At 41.4% G+C, this 20,402-nt stretch overlaps 1 protein-coding gene across 16 annotated transcripts in view; it reads right to left on the bottom strand.

The window, feature by feature from the left end:
- nav1b (neuron navigator 1b) overlaps positions 1–20,402 on the bottom strand; it is a 93,173-nt gene that overhangs the window by 10,864 nt on the left and 61,907 nt on the right. For 3 of the 16 annotated variants that reach the window (XM_032513053.1, XM_032513054.1, XM_032513061.1), the window contains 15 exons: positions 13,845–13,995; positions 11,934–12,234; positions 10,025–10,766; positions 8,948–9,358; positions 8,286–8,327; positions 8,047–8,204; positions 7,351–7,524; positions 6,737–6,789; positions 6,283–6,306; positions 5,625–5,702; positions 3,736–3,744; positions 2,251–2,334; positions 1,698–1,809; positions 1,438–1,577; positions 860–868 (listed from right to left, as the gene is read on the bottom strand). In XM_032513053.1, the coding sequence (XP_032368944.1) occupies positions 860–868; positions 1,438–1,577; positions 1,698–1,809; positions 2,251–2,334; positions 3,736–3,744; positions 5,625–5,702; positions 6,283–6,306; positions 6,737–6,789; positions 7,351–7,524; positions 8,047–8,204; positions 8,286–8,327; positions 8,948–9,358; positions 10,025–10,766; positions 11,934–12,234; positions 13,845–13,995 (2,488 nt within the window). Of the gene's footprint in view, positions 1–859; positions 869–1,437; positions 1,810–1,962; positions 2,029–2,250; positions 2,335–3,735; positions 3,745–5,624; positions 5,703–6,282; positions 6,307–6,736; positions 6,790–7,350; positions 7,525–8,046; positions 8,205–8,285; positions 8,328–8,947; positions 9,359–10,024; positions 10,767–11,933; positions 12,235–13,844; positions 13,996–20,402 lie in introns of all 16 variants that reach the window. The other 13 variants (XM_032513045.1, XM_032513046.1, XM_032513060.1 and 10 more) reach the window with 10 other exon arrangements.

Below are 20,402 nucleotides of genomic sequence, written 5' to 3'. Positions count from 1 at the left end.
CAACCCATCAGTCAATGATACTCATAACACACAGTCTTGAGATGTGGTGTTTTGAAAATCATAACATTTCTAAAAATCATCTCCGTGTAAAGTTGTCTACAACAGTAACACTTATCTTCATTGAACCGTTTGATGTCAACAGTATAACGGTACAGTTTAATGGGGCGCCGACTACATGAATACATACAACCATGATTGTCTAATTTAATTTAAAAGGTATACTAAGCAGGACAAAACAATGTATATACTAATACAAAAGTAATCCTTCTCAATCACTTATGACCCTCTAGAAGTGTGTCGGGGTGTCTGTATCTGCAGAAACCCTGCCCTATGTCTGTATTTTCCTATTTGTTTATTTTGCTGTGTTCAGGACGTTTATGGGCGTCAACCATAGTCTCTGGGCCCTACATGGGGGTGTAACCCCCAGCTAATAACTGTGCGCAGGTTGTACAGCCCGTTCAAACCGCTGTGTTTGTGTTTAAGCGACACAGATGTGGCGAGAGGATGTAGCTCTGCAATCACACAAAGGGTGTGTATGTTTAGAACGTAACGTTTTCTTCCTCTGATTCACTGCTGTCTTCTAACCTCTCCCTCGCTCTCTTTCCCCTTCCCTCCCTTGGTGAGCCAAAATGGAAAAAACAACTTTGAGCGCAGTGTTTACAAACCTCAACCAACAATGCTGCTTATAAACCTTTAACAGTTTAATATGATCACACACTGTACAAAGGGATTCTGTAAATCAATAAAAGACAGACAACAGAATGCTTCCAAATGTTCCACGAGTATGTCTCATAAAGTGCATGCAGGCTGGAGAATGAAAGGGGGTTCAGGGTTTATTTACCGTAGCAACATCACTTACCTCAAAGACCTAAAATAAAAAACAGGCAGGGCAGCATGAGGGAGAGACCAGAGTCATACTTAATAACAGATTTGGAACAAGATAGGACAAGAATGACACACACACAAACACACCACACACACACAAAATAGAGCAGCTGACTGACTTATATTATTTTTTAGAATCTAATATAACATCAGATCAACTAAACAATAAAAACTGATAATAGCCCCACAGCTATCTACCCACTGGGACAATATAGCCGTATCATTTTAAAACTTAATTAACATAATTTGTAATCCTTCATCATATATTTTTCAATTTAAGTTATTATGATTATATATGACCAAATAAAATCCTTGTATCTTAAATCTTGAAATTTGATAATAACTATCACTCAATGTGTTGATGAATTTGACATTGATGAGATACATGACCATTACAAAGCCAGAAAAGCTAATGGTTCAATTCATTAGCTTTCATCCCTTTCTCTAATGAACTGAAGAAAACATCTGATTCAGAAACCACTGCAAAATCAAAACAGTATTTCCAAATCAGTGGGACGTCAAGATTCTGCCTGTGTGCACTGTCTGACTCACCCAGCCCTTTTTCTTCTTCTTCTTGGCCTCCTGCTCTTTGAGACTACCCATACTAGAGTGGCTGGAGTGGCTGGTGTGGCTGGTGTTGCTGGTGAGGCTGGAGATGCTTTCTGACGAGTTCTGGCGTTTAATCAGCAGTTCTAAATTCCAGGAGAAAAAAAAAAAAAGAGCACACTGAATTCCGGGAGAAGAAGCTTCCCCCCCCCCCCCCTTGTCTTTGCATGTGTCTGGTTTTTGTAAATCCCTGGCACATTCTGTACCTTTAGGTGTGATGTCCGGATTACTGAGAGCCCCCTGAATGATTTCTTGGGCCTCTGTGTTTTTGACCTTCAGAACCTCAATGGTATCCTTCAGCTCAGTGAGCTCAGAGTCCTGAAAAAGGAAAATATCAACATGTGTTCTACTGGCTTACAGTCTGGTAACTGAACCAACATTCTTCTAAACCGAGGATTGTGGAATGTCAAACATCTGCTTCAAACACGAATGACCGGGCTGATGATAAAATGGAAATCCTGCTATACGAACCTTTGACTCACAACTCATTTCCAGGACAACTATGTCCCCTGGTAGCTTCTCTGTCACTGACGGGATCTAATATAAAGCAGTTTAACCATGATCAGTCTAATGTTTATCACCATCATCATCATCATCATCATCATCATCATGTACAGTATTTGTTGAGTACAGTATGTAGTGACACTATTTTTTTCTAGAATGACAATCATGGCGTGTTTTCTTAAGTGTCGGGGTTAAAAGGTAAATGCAAACTGCCAAATATGTCTCAGGAACAGTCATTGGCATCATGATAGATACCTTTTGCTCCGAAGAGACCGACAGGGTCTGCAGGCGTGCCGTCATCAGCGCCAAACTCTGCTCAAATGCTGCTACCAGATTAGCCTTTAGGCAGACGGAGCGAGCGAGAAAGAGGGGGAGAAAAGACGAGCTGGAGGAGAGAGCGATGAAGAGAGAGAGAGATCGAGGGACGAGGAGGAGAGAGGGGAGAGAGAGAGAGAGGGGGGGGTTGTTGAGACAGCAGACAGGTATGAGTCACTGGCTGCATGGAATCGGTCTGCACCCTCACAAGCAAATGGCTTTCTCCTTCTGCTGGTAGAGGAGTGAGGGGATGGAGTAGTGGACAGCTGTGGATGATGTCAGAGATGCAAGAGGATGTTAGGCTCATGGTGGTGAGGGAGGGAAGCGACGCTGCGCTGAGGGACAAACCTGGTCAACCTCAAGTAGCATGTTTAGGCTAGGACGTCTGGCCCTATTTCTGCCTGATGATACAAGAGAACAAATAGAAAGCTTCTAAAAGCCATGACTGACACCATCATAATGAATATGTAAAGAAAAAAAATACAATTTCTATTTGCTGGTTTGTTGGAATGATAGTTCAGATAGTCTTCTTTTAGCGGCTTTGTTTTTGTTGGGTTTGGTGTCTTTTTTTTTTTGGTTTAATAGTTTCTAGGTCTGAAAGCACAGTGTGTGGCGGGTCTGGGTGGGTTCCCTTCTTTTGTTAAATATGGCCAGCCTATCATTCCATTCATTATTTCTTTTGTGGGTAATTGGCCTTGGTATTTTTTTCCCGCTGTTACACGTTGAATCTGTTTGAATAATGTTATTGACCTAGTAAAAGCAAGCCTTTCAGGGGGTTGTAAGAGTCTTAACAACTCAACAGGAAATGAAATCAGCTATTCAGCAGCCTACCTCCACATGGAGGCTTTAAAGTGTGTTACATCACCTGAACGTCCTATGTCCAATTTGCTTAACTGCATTTCGCTCTAATGTCTAGAAGTTGTATCCCAAAGGTACATATTTGCGGTATCTTTTTAGCCTTTGAATCTAAGAAAATGTCTGAAATTGGAGTTGAGAAAAAATAGTTGCTAAATTAATTAGTCATTTACCAAAAAAGAAAAGACAATTTTTGATTATCGTTTGAGGAATTTATAAAGCAAATATGCAAAAGTTGCTGTTTTTCGCAGCAGATCCTCAGATACAGTATCACTGTAAAATGATTAGTAAAAAAAAAAAAAGACACCAGGTTTGGCTCTAATAAATTATGTTGATCATTTCCACTTTGTTCTTCAGACACTAAATGAAGTGAATTGAAAGAATAGTCAACAGAATATTAGATCATTGAAATAAAATTACTAAAAAAATAAAAAAGAATTAGTTGTCAACATGCTTCAAGGTTGGTGAGGAGGTCAGCTGTTCAGACAGAGAGGTCCAACAGCAACGCGTCAGCTTGACGTCCAATCACAATCATGCAGAGAGTTCTCTGGAAGCAACAGTCACACAAACCTGGCCTAGCTGCTACACCCAGCATCCAAAGGTGCGGGTCAGCGGGAGGCAGGCAGGGGGAAGCAGCGAGTCCAGCAGTCAATACGTCCAAGAACGTAAAAGAGAGGGACAGTGGCGTTAGGTGTGGGATCAAACTTATAAGATAGTAAAAACAGTCACTTAGTACAGTGGTTCTCAAACTATTTTCAATAATGTACCCCCCTTTGAAATATTCTTTAGCCAAGTTCCCCCTGACGAGTGCAAAGCATTTTTGGTAGAAAAAGAGTCTATTTAAAGAGGTACATTACAGCTCTGCACCATTAGTGTCTGATGTACATAACACACTTGTTACTGAAACATCCCTAAATGTTACTTCAAATATTTAGAATCCATAACTAAATTTATTGTATGAATTATGCATGACTGCTACATTTGAAATTAACATTTTAAAAAGTACACCCACATGTACACCCCTGCAGTACTCCAATTTACCACTAGGGGTACACAGAACCCTATTTGAGAAACACTGACTTAGTATGTTCAAAACACCCAGGTTAATTGATAGTTTAGCAACGGCAGTGGGTTAAACTGTAGTTCATACTGGTTGTCTGTTAGAACGAATCGGTGGTGAGGTGGTGTTAAAGTAAAAGTTGAGTGTGATGGAAAAAAGCCAGACTCAAGCATTTAGAAGCTGCAGGGTGAGAAGAAGCAGGGGCTGACGTTATTTCAGCTGGTTCAATCAATTAAAAGCAATTTAAGAGTTAAGGTTCAACGGGTGTCTATCAAGTCTGCAGAGCTGAAGGATTACAGCAACAGTGGAAAGATGTGAGTGGCAGAAGGAGAACTGGAAATACAGCATGTCTGCAGTAAGACCAAAGTTGTCTATTGGTTAGGGAGCTAACCATAAACTGCAACTGGGGACCTTTTCTTGTATGTTGCTTTCCCTGCGTTTACTGTCATCCTCATCTCACTCTCAGTCTGCTGTCAAATAAAGGCACAAATGCTCAAAAATATAATTCAAAAAAGCGCGTGTTGGGTAGGTTGGTTGATCCTAGATATGTTGTGACTGATTGTCCTTACTCCCTGCAAGTCAGACAGAGGCCAGAGTTATGCCTCAACATCCAGAGTAATCTAGGTGATCCTCTTTTTTTTTTTTAAGTAAGCAGGGATTCACCATATCTTCCCCACATCTCACACTCACCAAAATGTATGGCAGATATTAGATGCACCTGTAAAAAGGGGTTTCTGTGTCTCAGTTAGTTTTGGGATACAAACTCAAAGGCTGGATCTGAAATTCGATACCAACATGCTATCTAGTTAAAACAGTATGTGAGATTATTAAGTAAGTCTGAAATCTTAGTATGAAACCATGCATGCTACTTCCGATGAAATACTTGATTGCACACTGCATCAGGCCGGCGTAAGTATCCCACAATGCAATACCATAGTAACAACGTTCATAACAGACAAACGAACAACAACTAAGGCATCTCTGGAACGTCAACAGCGCTCTAATTTACATTTCTACATATTTAAACAACTGTTAGTCTAGTTATTTACCAATTATCTGGCAATGCCGCTACAGATCGGCAGGGGTTACCATGGTTACGTGTCTCCAACGGCAAGGAGGTTCTCAGTAAGTGACGTTGAAAATGACAGCTTATTGTGTCCAAAAAGATCCACACATTACTGTTTAGTTACACAAAAGTATGTAAACATTAATATCCATATTGAGTATGTAGTGCAGAGTATGTGATTTCAAACGCAACCAATGAGTTAGAGGAGGTGTCATCTGCATTTTGGATTGATCACACTCCGATGAAAGTTCTGACATGCATCCAACACACAAACAAATTAGCTTACCAAAAGAGGCCAAAAGGGAATCTTAAAAAAAAACATATCATACATACATTGGCACTAAGCTGCATGGTCAAGTCGGCAACCTTTTCCTGGGAAGACTCCAGCTCTCGCCTTAGCTTGCGGATTTGCTGTGGACAAATTAAAAAGTAAGCCCGGTAGTATGGACAATGTAATATAAAAATACCTTGGACAAAAAGCCAGAAGTGTTGTTAATAAAGTTTTGATTATGATAATGTCGCAACTGCATGTGTTGTTTTGTTTGGTTAGCTAAATAAAGAATATACAAACAACAAAATATGGTGGCGATGGTGCAGTGGATATGACACATGCCTTTGGTGTGGGAGATCTGGGTTACGTTTACCAATGTGTCCCCTGAGCAAGACACTTAACCCCTAGTTGCTTCAGAGGTGTGTGACCTCTGATATATATATAGCAATTGTTAATACATTGTTAATCAAGAGATCCACTGGGAATTGCATGAGGTCAGAGACTAACTAAATGTTAGCAGGTGGTGCTGATGGATGAGGGGTATCAGGGATAAAAACAAAATGAAATGAGTTAGGAGATCCTCAGTTAAGAGATCCGTGGCCACAGACTTCACTGAGCACTGTTAACATCAGCTGGTGAATGGACCTGTTTCAACAGGAAATGACTGACCGATGATACAGAGAAAATGTGAGTTGAAGAGTCATGGTATGTTGGCCTTACCTCCCCTTCTATCCTCTCCTCATTCTAAAGTAGGCATGGTGAAAGCAAATGAACAATAAAGAAGGATAGGGTAGAGCGTTAGCTTCAGGGGCTGTTACCAAAGGGACATCACTGAAGTTTTACGGCTATGTTGAGAAATACACAGTTGGAATAGCTACAGAATAATTGACCAATCAAAGAATGCAATACCAGGTCCGTAGAGGTTTATAACCACTAAGACTGTAAGGTCACTTAATAGAATTCATGCAAGGCTGCCCTGCATGCCTAAAATCCATGTATCATTATGATTAAAGCAAATTTCTTGTATTGGAGAAAACAATTCTATGCAATGCTAATTCTTTTCTATCGCTTTGCTTCTTGAAGACACAGGACACTGTGTAAATGGCACTCTCAAAGCATTAAATTCCAGCAACAGTAAAGTATCTGTTGCATCTATTGGACTGTATCTACTCACCGAGGAATAGTTGGATGAAGCATTGGACGCCAAAGAGAGCACAGAGCCATGCACTGAAACAGGCAAGGTGGAGATTTGACTTAATATTAAAAGCAACTTTTATGGCAACTTTTTAAGCCAATTTACTTGGTTACCCAAGTACTTAAGACATGCTAGTAATCTGTGATGTTGCAAATAAATGACTAAAGCGATGCATAAATTAAATCGCTGTTACTACTGACTACCCTTAAGGCAATGAAATATATCACACTCAGTCACACAATTAAAACATCAATAACAGAAATGATTTAAGAGTTTGATGTAAACCTTTGTTATCCCATTGAAATAAATTAAGAACTTGGAGCTAGTGGTTGAATGTGTATAAAAAAGCCTGGAAAATATCAGAGTGAAAGCATGTTTAAATTATTGGTAGGTCTCCTGTTTTGTTTACATTTGGACCACAGATAGTGCCTATAACTCATACATATCTTACTATTAATGTAAAATGAAGGCACCAAGACTTCTGTTCGGACATTTTGATTAATAGTATGTGTGCTTTAGGAGCAGACAGCTTTGTTTAACTTGAGGTAATGTTGGGCGACTCCCCTGCAGAGAAGCCGGCTGAGGAGGTTCACCTTCATCTCCGGGTTCACGGAAAGACCCGCACCGCATCATGCTTTTTGGCCGATCAGCCAGGGACATACTGCTGCCCAGAGGGGAGGATCCATAGAGATCGCAGGATGACTCACTAGGTGGGCCTGTGCTGTTGGAGCGCGATATCCTCGGGGTGCCACTAGTTATTGGGGCAACTGTAGACATAAAAGAGAGAGGTTTGGAAACAGTAAATGACACACGTAAAAATTTAGGATACAATTCTAGACAGACACACACAGATAGACACACATAAGGTACAGCACCCTTATTCTGATGACTCAGAGAAAGGCAACACTACAGTCCCACAACAGTCAAAGATAAAAATAGCCTGACATGATCCTCCATCTCCAGCATATTTCAGACTTTAACTCAAGTTTTTTTTCTTTTACCATTTTGAATAAGCGCAGATGTGGCACAATAATATTCAGCATATTGAAATCTGACACCATAATAATCTGCCATCACTTCATGGTTCAGGCATGACTGGATCCATTTATTGACAACTTGTGTCAACGCCTCTTAACTGTGAAACTATGCCGGAATTTCCTCTCTGCGTGAACTTAATATCCTTGTCCTTAATAACAAGATGGATGGCTTATCAACGACCTCCTTAGTTACGTAGCTCAAACAGTGAGTGTTTTTAGAACTTGGCAGCCAAATGGAACAAGCGGACTCACCCACGTTGGTGAGGGGAGCCTTGCCAGAGGAGGGGTGGAGAGGGCGGGTGGGAGAAGGCAGCTGAGGGGGGCTATCGCTCTCTGTCATGCTGACTATGGTGTGGGAGTGGCGCCTTCCAGGTTTGCCGTCACTCTCTGACAGGCTTGAGCCATAGCGTCTGAGAAAAGAAAAATTATTTTAACTCCAAACAATGAAGATATATTACAAAGTGAGATTTCAAATAGATGCTTGGACGTACTCTAATCCTTTCTTCGGCAAGGTATTTCGGTCTGTTTGCAAGCTGTGAAGAAGAGAATAAAAACATTATTCGTAGAAGATAACTAGTCATTGTGAATAACTTCTCAGAGCCATACATAAACACTATTATTAATTTATTCATCTAAAGTTTTGTCATAGGACCTGCATAACACCCGGATAAGACGTATCAAGTGATTATATTTAATACATTTGGTCCCTCTTTCCCATATGGCACACTGGGCACTTTCATTAACACAGCGTGGGATTGGCTAAAAGTAAACAAGTTTTGGCAGGAAATATTTCAGACCATCTCCACCTTGACAGACAGGCACCTTTACATTTTCCAATAGTTCCAGCCCTCCATCTTCTAAATAACACCCACAGACTTTCTGTTCCCGGAAAAGGCACATAAAATATGGTGGGCCGGTATGTCTGCTGCCAAGAAACTTATAGCCCAATGTTGGATGTCTTCACAGCAAAACAGTGGGCCAACTGCCTACTGGGCATTTTGTTCAGCAGCTGGGAAAATGGAGACTTCTTCTAGTTCATAGGAAGATGGAAAAGAATTGAAAGGCTCATTGAAAAGCTTTTTACTCAAATAACTAATTTTCTATTTACACCGTTGATAGCTCAATGCTAGATATTTCTCGAGATGAGACGTACCTATCCGTGAGGTTGAGGGATGTCCTGCTTCCAGCTCCCCAGGTTCCGGTACCCCTCTCTTCCTTATCATGCATGGCAGTTCTGACAAACCTCGTACTGGAAGCCACGCTCATCTGGAGGGGCAGGGACTCCAGGCTGCGGTGCATGCCGGACAGCTTGGGGTAGAGCAGCGGTGATCCGCTCAGACTTTCACTGGTGTAGGAGCTGGGGGAATTGATGTGGAGCACAGGCGCTGGGCTGGGGGTGAGGCGGGATGAGGTGTGGGAGCCAGCCAAGTCCTGCAGCTTGGAATACGGGGGGACTTTGGGCGGGAGGTCGTGGATGGTCACACAGGAGTCAAGACTGTTGGAGTTCACCTTGTCCATGTGAGCAAAGCTGGTTGGATGACCCAGAGACTTAGTGTTCAGCATCCTAGGGATCAGTCATAAAAAGATGATGAAATATAGAAAGTAGGCGAAGGATGTATATTCATTTTTTAACTTAACTCTACGTTAAGCCATTTATAGCCAGGCAGATAGTTGTGACTGTACTTGGCAAGGTTTGGAGAATTTAGCCTCTTAATTTCAACAGCAACACATAAAAACATTGTTCCCATTACTGTAAAATGACTCAAAAGAAAAAATATTTAATCACCAATAATTTCATTAATGTCATTGTTAAATCAGTCTCGCTCTCGCCATCCAATCAAAACCGTACCGTTACTACTTTTTGGGCGACTCGCAAGCCCAAACAAGTGAGTGCGGCGTGCCTGTTTTGTTTCCAGTCTAGTTAGATCCGGTGTGGTGTTGTAGTTTTTCTAACGTTATTAGTTGTTGCAACAGATGTGGAAAAAAAATACAAAGTTTGCTAGGCCAAAAAGAAGGTTAATTTTGCGATAAAAAAATGTACACCGTTAGAATGGGTTTGCATATTGCATATATATAAAAAACAAAACGTCTGCATAGCTAGATACAACTAGAGAATAAAATCTTATGGAAAAGTAAGACCTCTATATGCCACTAGATATCAGAAAGACCTTAGTATTTTGTGTGTAATTTGGGTAAACCAACGCTTTAAAGTGATATTTAAATAAGACACCTTGGTGTGGTGGGTGAGGACAGTTCAGGGTATTTGCTGCTGCCGGTCCGTCTCAGGCCGTGCAGTTTCACAGTGGACTCTCCTGTGGACTGAGTCTCTCCTTTCAGAGAACCACAGTCTACGTCGGCGCCCACAGCCTTGGCTTTGGCTCTCTCCTTCTCCTTCTCTCGGTCCGTCATGTTCACCGGGCCTGTGCTCGTTCTGTTAGACATCTTACTGCTGCAGCCACTGGGCTCTTTAATCCTGGAGGCCATAGGCACAGGTTTCAAACTCAACAGGCTGGGGTCAATGGTACCGCTGACAGGCCGAGGTGCAGGGCGGCCGATCACACTGAGCGTGCTTGATTTGGCCGGTCGAGGCAGGCTGCGGTACTGAATACTGTTTCGGGCGTTGGGCCCTAAGAAGCCCTGCTCACTGCTGGCGTCAAAACTGTTCTTTCGACCCGATGGTGCACCTCCTCCCACAGGCTTCACCGGGATGCCAGAGGACTTGGGGGTTTTCCCCACAGTAGCAGAGCCACTGCAGATGGTGGTGCCCCCTGCTGTCATAACAGTGGCGGTACCGGTGGCCGTTGGTGGTTTCTTGTAGCCAAAGGAGGCTCCAGCTGTGGGTTTAACTAAACCTGATGGGGGCTTGCGGTGCTCTCCGTGATGATCCCTGCCAGCGTCTGAACGAGACCGTTGTAGACCAGCAGTTTTGAGGGAAATCCTGGATTTATCCAGTGGCTTCTCACTTTTAGGTGCTACATAAAGAAAGAAAGAAAGAAAGAAAGAAGAAAGAAAAATATTGTATAGTTGAATAACCCCATTATGGCAATTTAAATGACAATTACGTGTCTTCAAATGAAAGCAGCAAGAAGGTTTGGGCTGTTTGGTTTGTCCTGCTGCCACCATGAACCTGACATGAATAAGCTACTCAAAAACAGAAGGATTGATGATGGATGGATAGACAGACTGAATGGGTTAATGGGCCAGTAAAACCAGTAAATTGGGGCTACAGAAATGAAAACAACCCCACTCAAATAACTGGAACCAAAATGAATAATCAGCACCATCATACAGAATTCACTTTAACTAGACACCTTCACGTAACAGAAAAATGTACATGTCCTTCCAGTCACTACAGATGAAATAAAATATTAGCAAGAAACATCTGTATTTACTGTGCTTAGAGAGCATTTGTGTGTCCAGGATGCCAAATGTGACCTACAAACTTTTTTTTTTTACCATAATCCTAAAGATATATCCAAGTGATGTAATCAATCAAAATCTGATCTATATGGATCACTAAAGTGAAAGAACAGCTCAGGCAAATGTATGGAGATTGAAAGATTCATTAAAGGATAAGGGTAAAGGAAATCTTTTTTTTTTTCCTGCAGAACTGCAGCCAACATACGTACAATCAGGTCTAATGTTAATCACTTGTCTTTGAAGCTTAATTTTAGCTTTAGCTAAGGAAATTAAAATGAAAGGCCAAGAAATGTTGGTATTGGAACTCAATTCTAACCTATCATTTAATCATGGCATGTTTTGTTGGGGATTAAATACATTTAGTTGCTGCAGACGGCAGACACAGTGTCTCTGCAGACATGCACAGTAACCGGCTTTTAGATAATTGCCGAAACATGGCTCTGGGCCTTAAGCTGCAGCTTTTTTCATTTTTTCCCCTCACAAATCAAAACCCTTGCTTACGCTAAGGGGGGCACATATTGACACTAAGCAGATATCTGCCCTGGCTGCTCTACAAACAATCTGTTTTTTTACATTTGGATACAGCACACAAAGAGATAATGGATGACATAGATTTAGTAGTGAGATCAACCAAATTCCATTAGGAGAGGAATAGTAGAGGAGAGGCTGATAAGAAGAGACGTACACATGAAAAGTGAGCATATACTCTTAGATCTCACCTGCAACTTTTAACGTGCTCTGAGAGGTATGGGTTATGGGGGAGGTCACGCCTATTGGAGCATTACGACCCTTCTTGAAACTTCCTGGTTGACCCAAGCTTTGAGGCTTCCTCAGTTCTCCCTTATACCCTGTATCTTCACTAAGGCTTGGAGGCTTCTTTCTCCACTTGCTCGGGGCCTCCGTCTTGAGACTCCCCGTGTCATAGCTGCAACTATCAAGCTTGTGGACGGTTTTGCCATCCTCGCTGTACCAAGAAAGTCCACTTTCCACCAGGGAGCGCTTCTCTGCATCAGTGCGGAGCTGCAGAGAGAGGAGAAGGGAAGAGGCGCAGTGTGGGTAACCATCAGTCATGTGTTATCTAAGGAATTGAACATTGTCTGTAATCTTTGTTTCATCTCAGCTGCATTCCAGCGGGAAGGAGGGAGACATAGACCGATACGCCCCAAGCAGATTAAAAAAACCCACAGAGGAAGACAAAGGAAGGAAAAAAAAAAAGAAACGTCTTTATGGATTTTAACACTTTAAGAGAAAAACTAACACATTAAAGAATATTACAGAAAATGCAAGAATAGAGGACAGCTTGAGCCTTTATTTTTGTAATGTAAGCTACACTGTAATAGAAAAGAAATGTGTGTTGTGTGATGGGTGTTGAGGAGGTGGCACTGAGGACAAAATTGAGCATGCTGCTCCTTGGCACCCTATTAATGTAATATAGAGCGACACATGAGGAGTGCTCATTGAGGAGCACTAATGTTCATTCCTCCATGAAACAAGTTTGATCCAATTTAAAGATTCCATCCAGACATATTTTAACATTTTACATTATGTTATTTACATTACTTAAAGGGAAAAAGTTCATTCACCTTGGTAAAACTTCTTGAAATGACATCTACTTCCTCATCTACTTCCTCTCTATTATTGAAAAAAAATCTTAATATTTTTCACTAAGTAAATGCATGTCTTAAAGTTTAAGGGGAGCATAGAGCAATGTTCCACCTTCAGATGAACCTCCAAATTGCCTCCTAGTGTGAAACTCTGCACATACTGTACATCATTCTGCAAAGTGCAGGTCAAACATCCAAGTGGGGTAACAAACAGCAGAAGAACACATTTTTGAGTGAAAAGGGGCTTTAAGGCGCCGTGTAACTACCGGAAGTTAACTTGGAATATTCTAAAGAGAAAAAAGAAAGAACAGAGATTCTATTTTAAAGACAGATGTGAGCTTTGTGGTGCCTTTTGGTGGCTTTGTCAAAACAGAGAACCTGCATTTAAAGTGCTCATGTTATGCTTTTTGGCTCTATCCCTTTCTTTTATTGTGTCATATATCTTTTTTGTGCATGTTATAGGTTATAAAGTGAAAAAACCCAAAGTCCCCCCCAAAGGGACTTACCATCTCCAACAGAAAACACTGTTCAAACTGCTCCAAACTTATCTATTGTGTTACTTTCGTGACACACTCACTTTGTAACACGTTATAATGCTCGCCTAGCTGCTAGCATGGCAATCCCTCGTACTCTGCTTCTGACTGGCTAGTAGTCCTAACATAGCTGCTGCGCATGTGCGACTCCCAACAAAGATGGAACAGAAGTGTGATGCCTCACTCTGTAGATAAAACAGAGAGCTCAACACACAGGAGCTGCAGCAAAGTGCAGTACAACAAAAATATGGTGTTTTTTGAAAATGAAACCATGTAAACCTATTCTGATATAACCTCTAAATACAACTGATGAACCTGGATGAACCTGAAAATTAGCATAATATGAGCACTTTCACACACAATACAAGGCAAATCACAGAGTGAGTAAAACGGCCTTGGTGGCAAACTTCAGTACTGCTTTCACATAAAAACACACAGGTAAAATGAATGCCAAACATTGTCATAGACGGTTAGGAAGAGTATTTCAGCTCACCATAGCAGAAGAGTTGCGTCTGGATCCCAGGGGTGTGGTCGGGAGGGAGTTAAGGGAGGAGCTGACGTTGAACTCCTCTGAACTGAGGTTCTCCGAGCCATCGCCGTCACCGTCGCTGAGCCCACTGCTGATGGAGCTGCTCTCATCCCAACTGAAAACAAGACGGCATGAGTACTTAACAAAAATGCCGTTATCAACTAAATGGCAACCATATGTCAATGTACTGTAGGTAAAGCAGGGAGTAGGGAGAAAAGGCTGGCAGCAACAGGGATACGTCCATCTGTCTGCAGTAAGCTTTCTCTGGAGGTGGCCAAATGCTCAAACTAGCAGGTAATTCCAACATGGCTGCAGCTGCTTTGATTCAACTAATCCATCGGAGCATCCAGACCATATGGTGACCAAAGCTTCTACAGCGGATCTTTCAGTTTTAATGAAATAAGGAATGAGTTCATTATCCCTTACGGTCCCCGCCATGTAATTACTCCAAAACGTTTTTAAATACTTTTCTGGTATTTGTATACGGCTTTGATTCCGGTGCCAGAGGTTGTTAACTTTTTCATTCATTATGAAGAATCCAGAATATGTGGCTCCATATAATCCATGCATGGTTTCTTTAGCCAATATAATTTACAAAAGGTGAATCAATGAAGAGTTTAGCAAACCACTAAAGCTTATTTTGGGAACTCATAGTTGCATAACTAGCAGTAAGAATAGAATATAATGCCTTTTATTGTCATTACACACATGTACAACGAGATTGAAGAAACTCCTTTTCCAGTGTCAACATGTATGGAAGAGAAATGTAACAACATGGAATACAATAAGTAAAAAGAAGTATATATTAAAGTTCTGATAAAAGTATTTTTCTTTTTCAAAAAGAAAAATAGGGGTAAGGTGCACAGCACTGAGATGCTATATACTCTACATATACAGTATATACAGTTACAATAAAATGGTTAGTTTGGGCATTTCACTTAAAGATTTTCTTTAGTTTAAAATGAACTGCACAAACTGACTATTTTTGCTTTAAAAAAAATAGAAATAATATACAGTATATATTAGCCATAATTTAATAAATCCCAATGACAGCAAAGCTAGCCGTTTTTAAACAGGGGCCAACACAGTGCAATCTTTAACCGTTCTTCAAGGGACACTTCACAGGATATGCTGATAAATCACGCTGTATAAAAAGTAAGGCGTCCGACAGCTCAGCTCAGTCTGGTATGCTCTAAAGAAGCAGGATGAAGGGAAATCGGAGTGACATGCTTCTAACCCCTCCCTGACCTTTCCCTCCACTCCACAATGGAGTCCTGCGCCTCCCTGAAACAGATGCTGCCAGACTGGCCTCTCGTGTGGAGAAGGCAGGGGTAGCCTAATGAAACGGCTCACTGGCCATCAGGTCTGTAGATACATGATATTTGAATGCATTTAAAATGAAGATCACTGTGTGGAGTTCAACAACAGACGCAGCCTCTCAGTCGACCGAGACGTCACATGAGGATTAAACTATTCAGAGTCGGAGGGGAGCTTAAAACCGAAGAGGAAAACATTGTTGATGAGCTTTAAAATAGCAATTATGCCATGTTGAATTTAAAAATGGTATCTCCAGAGAGCTGAATGAGAGTCCAACTCAGATTTGTATAGTTACGTTCCCCATCATTACTACTGGCAACCACAGGTGGTAATCAAATTTATGTTGGCGCACAAAAATGTGGCTCAGTGGAAAAGGTGAATTATTAAGACCCTTTAAAGTCGAGTCACGGCATGAGCTGAATTAGTTATTTTTGCTCTCCTCACTAAGCTGAAAATGATCTTTGTGGCTCTGCAGTCTGCAATTAGCAGAGGCACGGAACACAGAATTGCATAGAAAAACACAGTGAGACAAAAATGGCCCATACATGTTCAGAAATGGATGTAATCACATGGCTGTGGCTGAGTTGTAGTCGCAGTTGTAAAACAAAGAGGAAGCTTACCCTGACACTTTGGTTTTAAGCATTTTGATGCACAAAAGCAACATTTGGGTGAAGTGATTTGTGGCCGTAGATACATGACCTCAGAGGCGGAGTTTGACATGAACAGGGAAAGACCAAAGATTAATGTTTGATTTGAGAATGTTCAAATGTTTGTGCATACCAGCTCTAGGAAGAATACTTTTGATTTACATTAAGCCCAGATGTCTGTGGTATGTTTGAACAATACCACCTCTGTCAGGGGGCGACAGAAAGGCCATGAATAACCCCACAGGGATGTCAGCCTAAGAGGAGGCAGGAGGGCCTGTGGGCTGTTGATATTACAAGCCAAAAGTGTCTGCTCTCAGGGGTGAAATCTAGACAGGGTTAGGGTGGGTGTACACCAGCAAAGAGCATACTTAATACATAGGATGGCAATTAACTTTTTTGTTTTCTGTGGCACAACTCCAGTGTCTCTCTGATTTGTGTGTCTGTGCTATTATTTGAGTGGCTGTGAAAATGTTTGAATTTTAGAAGACTGAGGGATGATTGGTGCAGTGGAGCAGGGTGGGGACTTTACAAATCCTTATCCAGACCTGGATCTCACTCTCTCACACACACACACACACACACACACACACACACACACACGCACGCACACGCACGCACACGCACGCACACGCACGCACACGCACGCACGCACACACTTCCAAAATGTAATACATTACACAACAAGATACTGTAGATGAACAAAAAAAACAAGCACGCTTTACATTCTATTGAGATTTAGAGCTTGAACTGCTAGGCTCTTCCCTAAAACCAGTAGAAATAGCACACAGTAAGCCGAATGCATCTTGCATTTTACTTCTGGCACCGTCTATTTTCGGCATTAAGGACAGCAAAGACAAAGCTCCTGGGGTGCATGCCTATGGCTGAGTAAGTGGTGAAGACATCCGCTGCCGATAGCTGTGGTAACGTTAGCAGCACGGCCGTGTCCACCAAGAATAAAATGGTTCCACAGATGTTAGAAGTCCTCGTGCCAAATCATTGTCAACATTCGTCCCTGCACTTCTCGGTGTTTCCATTTCATTAGGTAGCTAGGTGGGCTAACGTTACTCAAGAGAATGCATTCGACACATAACTGCAAGTAACTTACCTTTACCGGTAGTCAAACGCCAGGTCATATTTAAAGCCAACGAAAAAATTGAAAGTTGTTAGCTCACAGTCAGCTAAACAACCATTTCCGATAGATATTTGAGTGCAAATAAACAACACTCACAACTTAAAAATGTCGGTAAAGTTGTTCGCCCCGTAATGAATGAAATATCATCAATCCAGTTAACGTTACCTTGGCGTAAAAAGTACAGTCCTTTTAACTCTTGGCATCGGCTGCAGCGGAGGTACTTTCCCGATCAAAACACGACCGCTCATTGGGGACCGATTCGAGCACAACTCCCTTAAATTATTATCCGTGTGCTAAGATTCAAATTCATATCCTCCGTCAGCAAAGACCCATTTTTCTCCCATTCAGCGAGCAGAAAGAAGCAGTCCGCGGACAGGACAGGACAGGCAACACCCCCCCCTTTAAAAAAAAAAAAGAGAGAGAGGGGAAAAGAGAAGCAAGGAGGACGAGACCAGAGACCCTGAGAGATGATGGCCAACGGCTGGCAGACTCAGCGGTAACCGTGGCAACCACCTGTCGTAAAACGTTAGCCTACTGAATAGAAGTAGAAAATAGAAGTAGCATAACGTTACGTTTACTAACAGATGTATATGGACTATTATTTTAGCAAATATCTCACCAACAACCTCATGTGTGAGTTTTTTTTTTTTTTCCTTTTTCCGAATTAGCCAGAGGAGAACGTCTTAAAAAGGTATCTAACCAAATTGCTAGATATTGACAACTAACCTAGCTATAGACTGTATAAAACTACTATATCAAGAGATATAGCAACTATAATCATAAGTAAATAGTTCCAACTCCAGTGGATGGAGGAGTCCGCACTACAGCGACAGTGGCGAATGATACAGTATCACTGTGAAGAAGAAGAAACGTCTATTCTCGATATTTTGTGGCTCTAGGGGGAGCTTTCAAATTTTGACAAGATAACCCCAAATACGTCATCAGGGTTAAATGGCTTAGTGTCTGACTCAAACTTTTAAAGAGCCTGCATTACAAAGTGAAAGGGGGGGGGGGGGGGGGGGGGGGGGGGGGGGGGTACTGGGCTGCTGTTCCGGAGCTTGAACCAAAGTAGAGCTGTAATCTGGCTTTAAAAGTTTAAAAGATCCCAAGTACATTTTGATTGACAGATTTTTAAAAGCCCAAATTCAAATATGCGCATAGGCTCACAGCTCTTTTGCCTTTTGTCAAGAATAAGTCATTTATAAAAATTTTGAACATAATTTATTCCGCTCATTCACAACCCAGAGCGCAACCCCGACCCTGCCCAGGCCTGTGTAAAATGATAGAAATTAAGACCGAATCCGACCGATCGGGCAAAGCTCGTCAGCTCTAAACCATAGAGTTGACTAAAAGTCAGGTCGTCTCTCCTGCTTCAAATTTTGAGCATAATTCTCCTCATAATGACCTCTTGTGAGTCCCCCAACTTTATGGAAGTAGAATGCTAAATTTCTGGAAAACTTGTTTAAGCAAGAGGATAAAGCAAGCTAGTGAACTGTATTACAGCACAGTAGCTATATTGTATGGTCTAGTATTAATGTAGCCAATTAACTTATATTCTTAAATACAGTGTGCTACCTGTCACTGTGACAACCTCCTTGTAGTCTGGTGTTAATGAGATGGGCTCCTATATCACTATGCCATACTAGATAAAATAATTAAATTATTATAAAGAAGGCTACCATAATTTGAAAGGCAGTTTCCAAAAGGATGTTGCTTATTGTCTGCTGTAGGAAACTGTTCCAGTTAAGCCATTAGGAATTGGGCAGATAATGAAGGGCTCATCTTGTGATGAGTGCTGAATGGTGCTTTTATGGTTTGTATGATATTCACAGACTCCTGTGTAAAAGGTCCATCTCATACTCGACAAATGCTGTGAAATAAAGCTTAGTGACAGTGTAAGTGCTTTCTAGAGTGAGTCTTTGGAGTGATTGTCAGGGTTTTTAACAGACCTTTTCAAATGTAAAAGCCCAATGAAAGCCCAGACAAATAAACCTTTCTGCAATCAGTATATTTTTTTACATTGAAGAGATTAACATGATGAATGTCCTCAAATAAAACATGTTCCATCTTCACTCATTACCTTCTGGAGCCAAGCTGGAAAAAGTCAGTCTAAGGTAAGGCCTGAATCACTGCGAGCACAAACCGCAAAGCCACAGATGACATGAGGACCTCCAGTGAGGCATGAGTAGCCTTGGAAAAAACCTCCCCCCTCTCATTAGCAGTGGAACAGTCTCCCAGGGATGACCTCACCAGATCTCAGCTCTGTAAACTAACCAGGAGGTCTGTGGACCAAGGAGGTCCCACACCCTGTCCACGTCTTAGGCCTCAAATCGGTTCAGTCTACTGTTAAGTCAAGCTGGACTTCTTTTGGTTCAAAATGTAGTGGCAAAAGATTGTACATGACCAAGCGACATGAATCTGTGCTCATTTCATCCATTACAATGCAAATAGAGCAAAGATGAAGGACATGACAAAAACACATAATAATAATAATAATAATAATAATAACCACTTACAAAACATCTTTAAAAAGCAGATTCTAGAAAGTGCTTTGACAGACCAATCAAAAGCAGGATAGTCAGAAGACAATATAACAACAGAAAGCCAAACAGTAAGGCCGCAAAACAAAGCAAAATGTATTATAAATACAAAAGCATAAAAGCAATACAAAGATGGCAATGATAAGGCAACCTCACGTAAAAACAAGTCTATAAAATGGGTTTTATGAAGTGACTGAAACAAAGTCACTGATTCTGCAAGCGTTCCCTCTTCAGACAGGTCGTTCCGAAGCCGAAGGGCTCCGATGGCAGAAGCGGTCACTTTTAGATTTACGCCTGGACTTTGGAACGACCAGGAAGGCCCCATCTGAGGAACTAAGGCTGCTCACTGACTTATATGGGGTCAATGTCTCCGCTATACAGCTTGGGGCCAGACCCCGATGCGCTTTAAAAGTGATCAGTAAAATCAACTGTACATCCAACAGGGAGACAATGGAGAGAAACATGGATTGGGGTGAGGTGATGTTTGTTTAGAAGCGTAGCAGCTGCATTCTGAACTATTTGGCGACCGAATGACTTTTTGTTGATGCCAGAAAGGAGGGACATTAGCACTGTCATTAGATACTAATAGTTAAAAAAATAATAGTTATACAGTACATATCAAACATGACAACGTATTGACCCGTATGATGTATTACAAGTAGAGCCCGACAAGATTTTGAAAGCCGATACTAATACAAAGGTTTGGTTATTTAAAAATACGATATGATAGCAGGTATATTTTTCAAATCCAGAAACACGTAACAAAATAAACAGATTTCCCTAACATTAGTTATTTCTAGTTATTTATGAGTTTTTACTCAAATATAAATACTAATTTGTTTTATTTTCACAACAGAACAGAGGAACATCAAAATATATTAAAGTT

Source organism: Etheostoma spectabile, chromosome 4 (genome assembly GCF_008692095.1).
Source record: "Etheostoma spectabile isolate EspeVRDwgs_2016 chromosome 4, UIUC_Espe_1.0, whole genome shotgun sequence".
NCBI classification, from domain to species: domain Eukaryota; kingdom Metazoa; phylum Chordata; class Actinopteri; order Perciformes; family Percidae; genus Etheostoma; species Etheostoma spectabile.
Note: the sequence above shows the minus strand (reverse complement) of the source record. Positions and strands in the feature narration are given on the sequence as shown.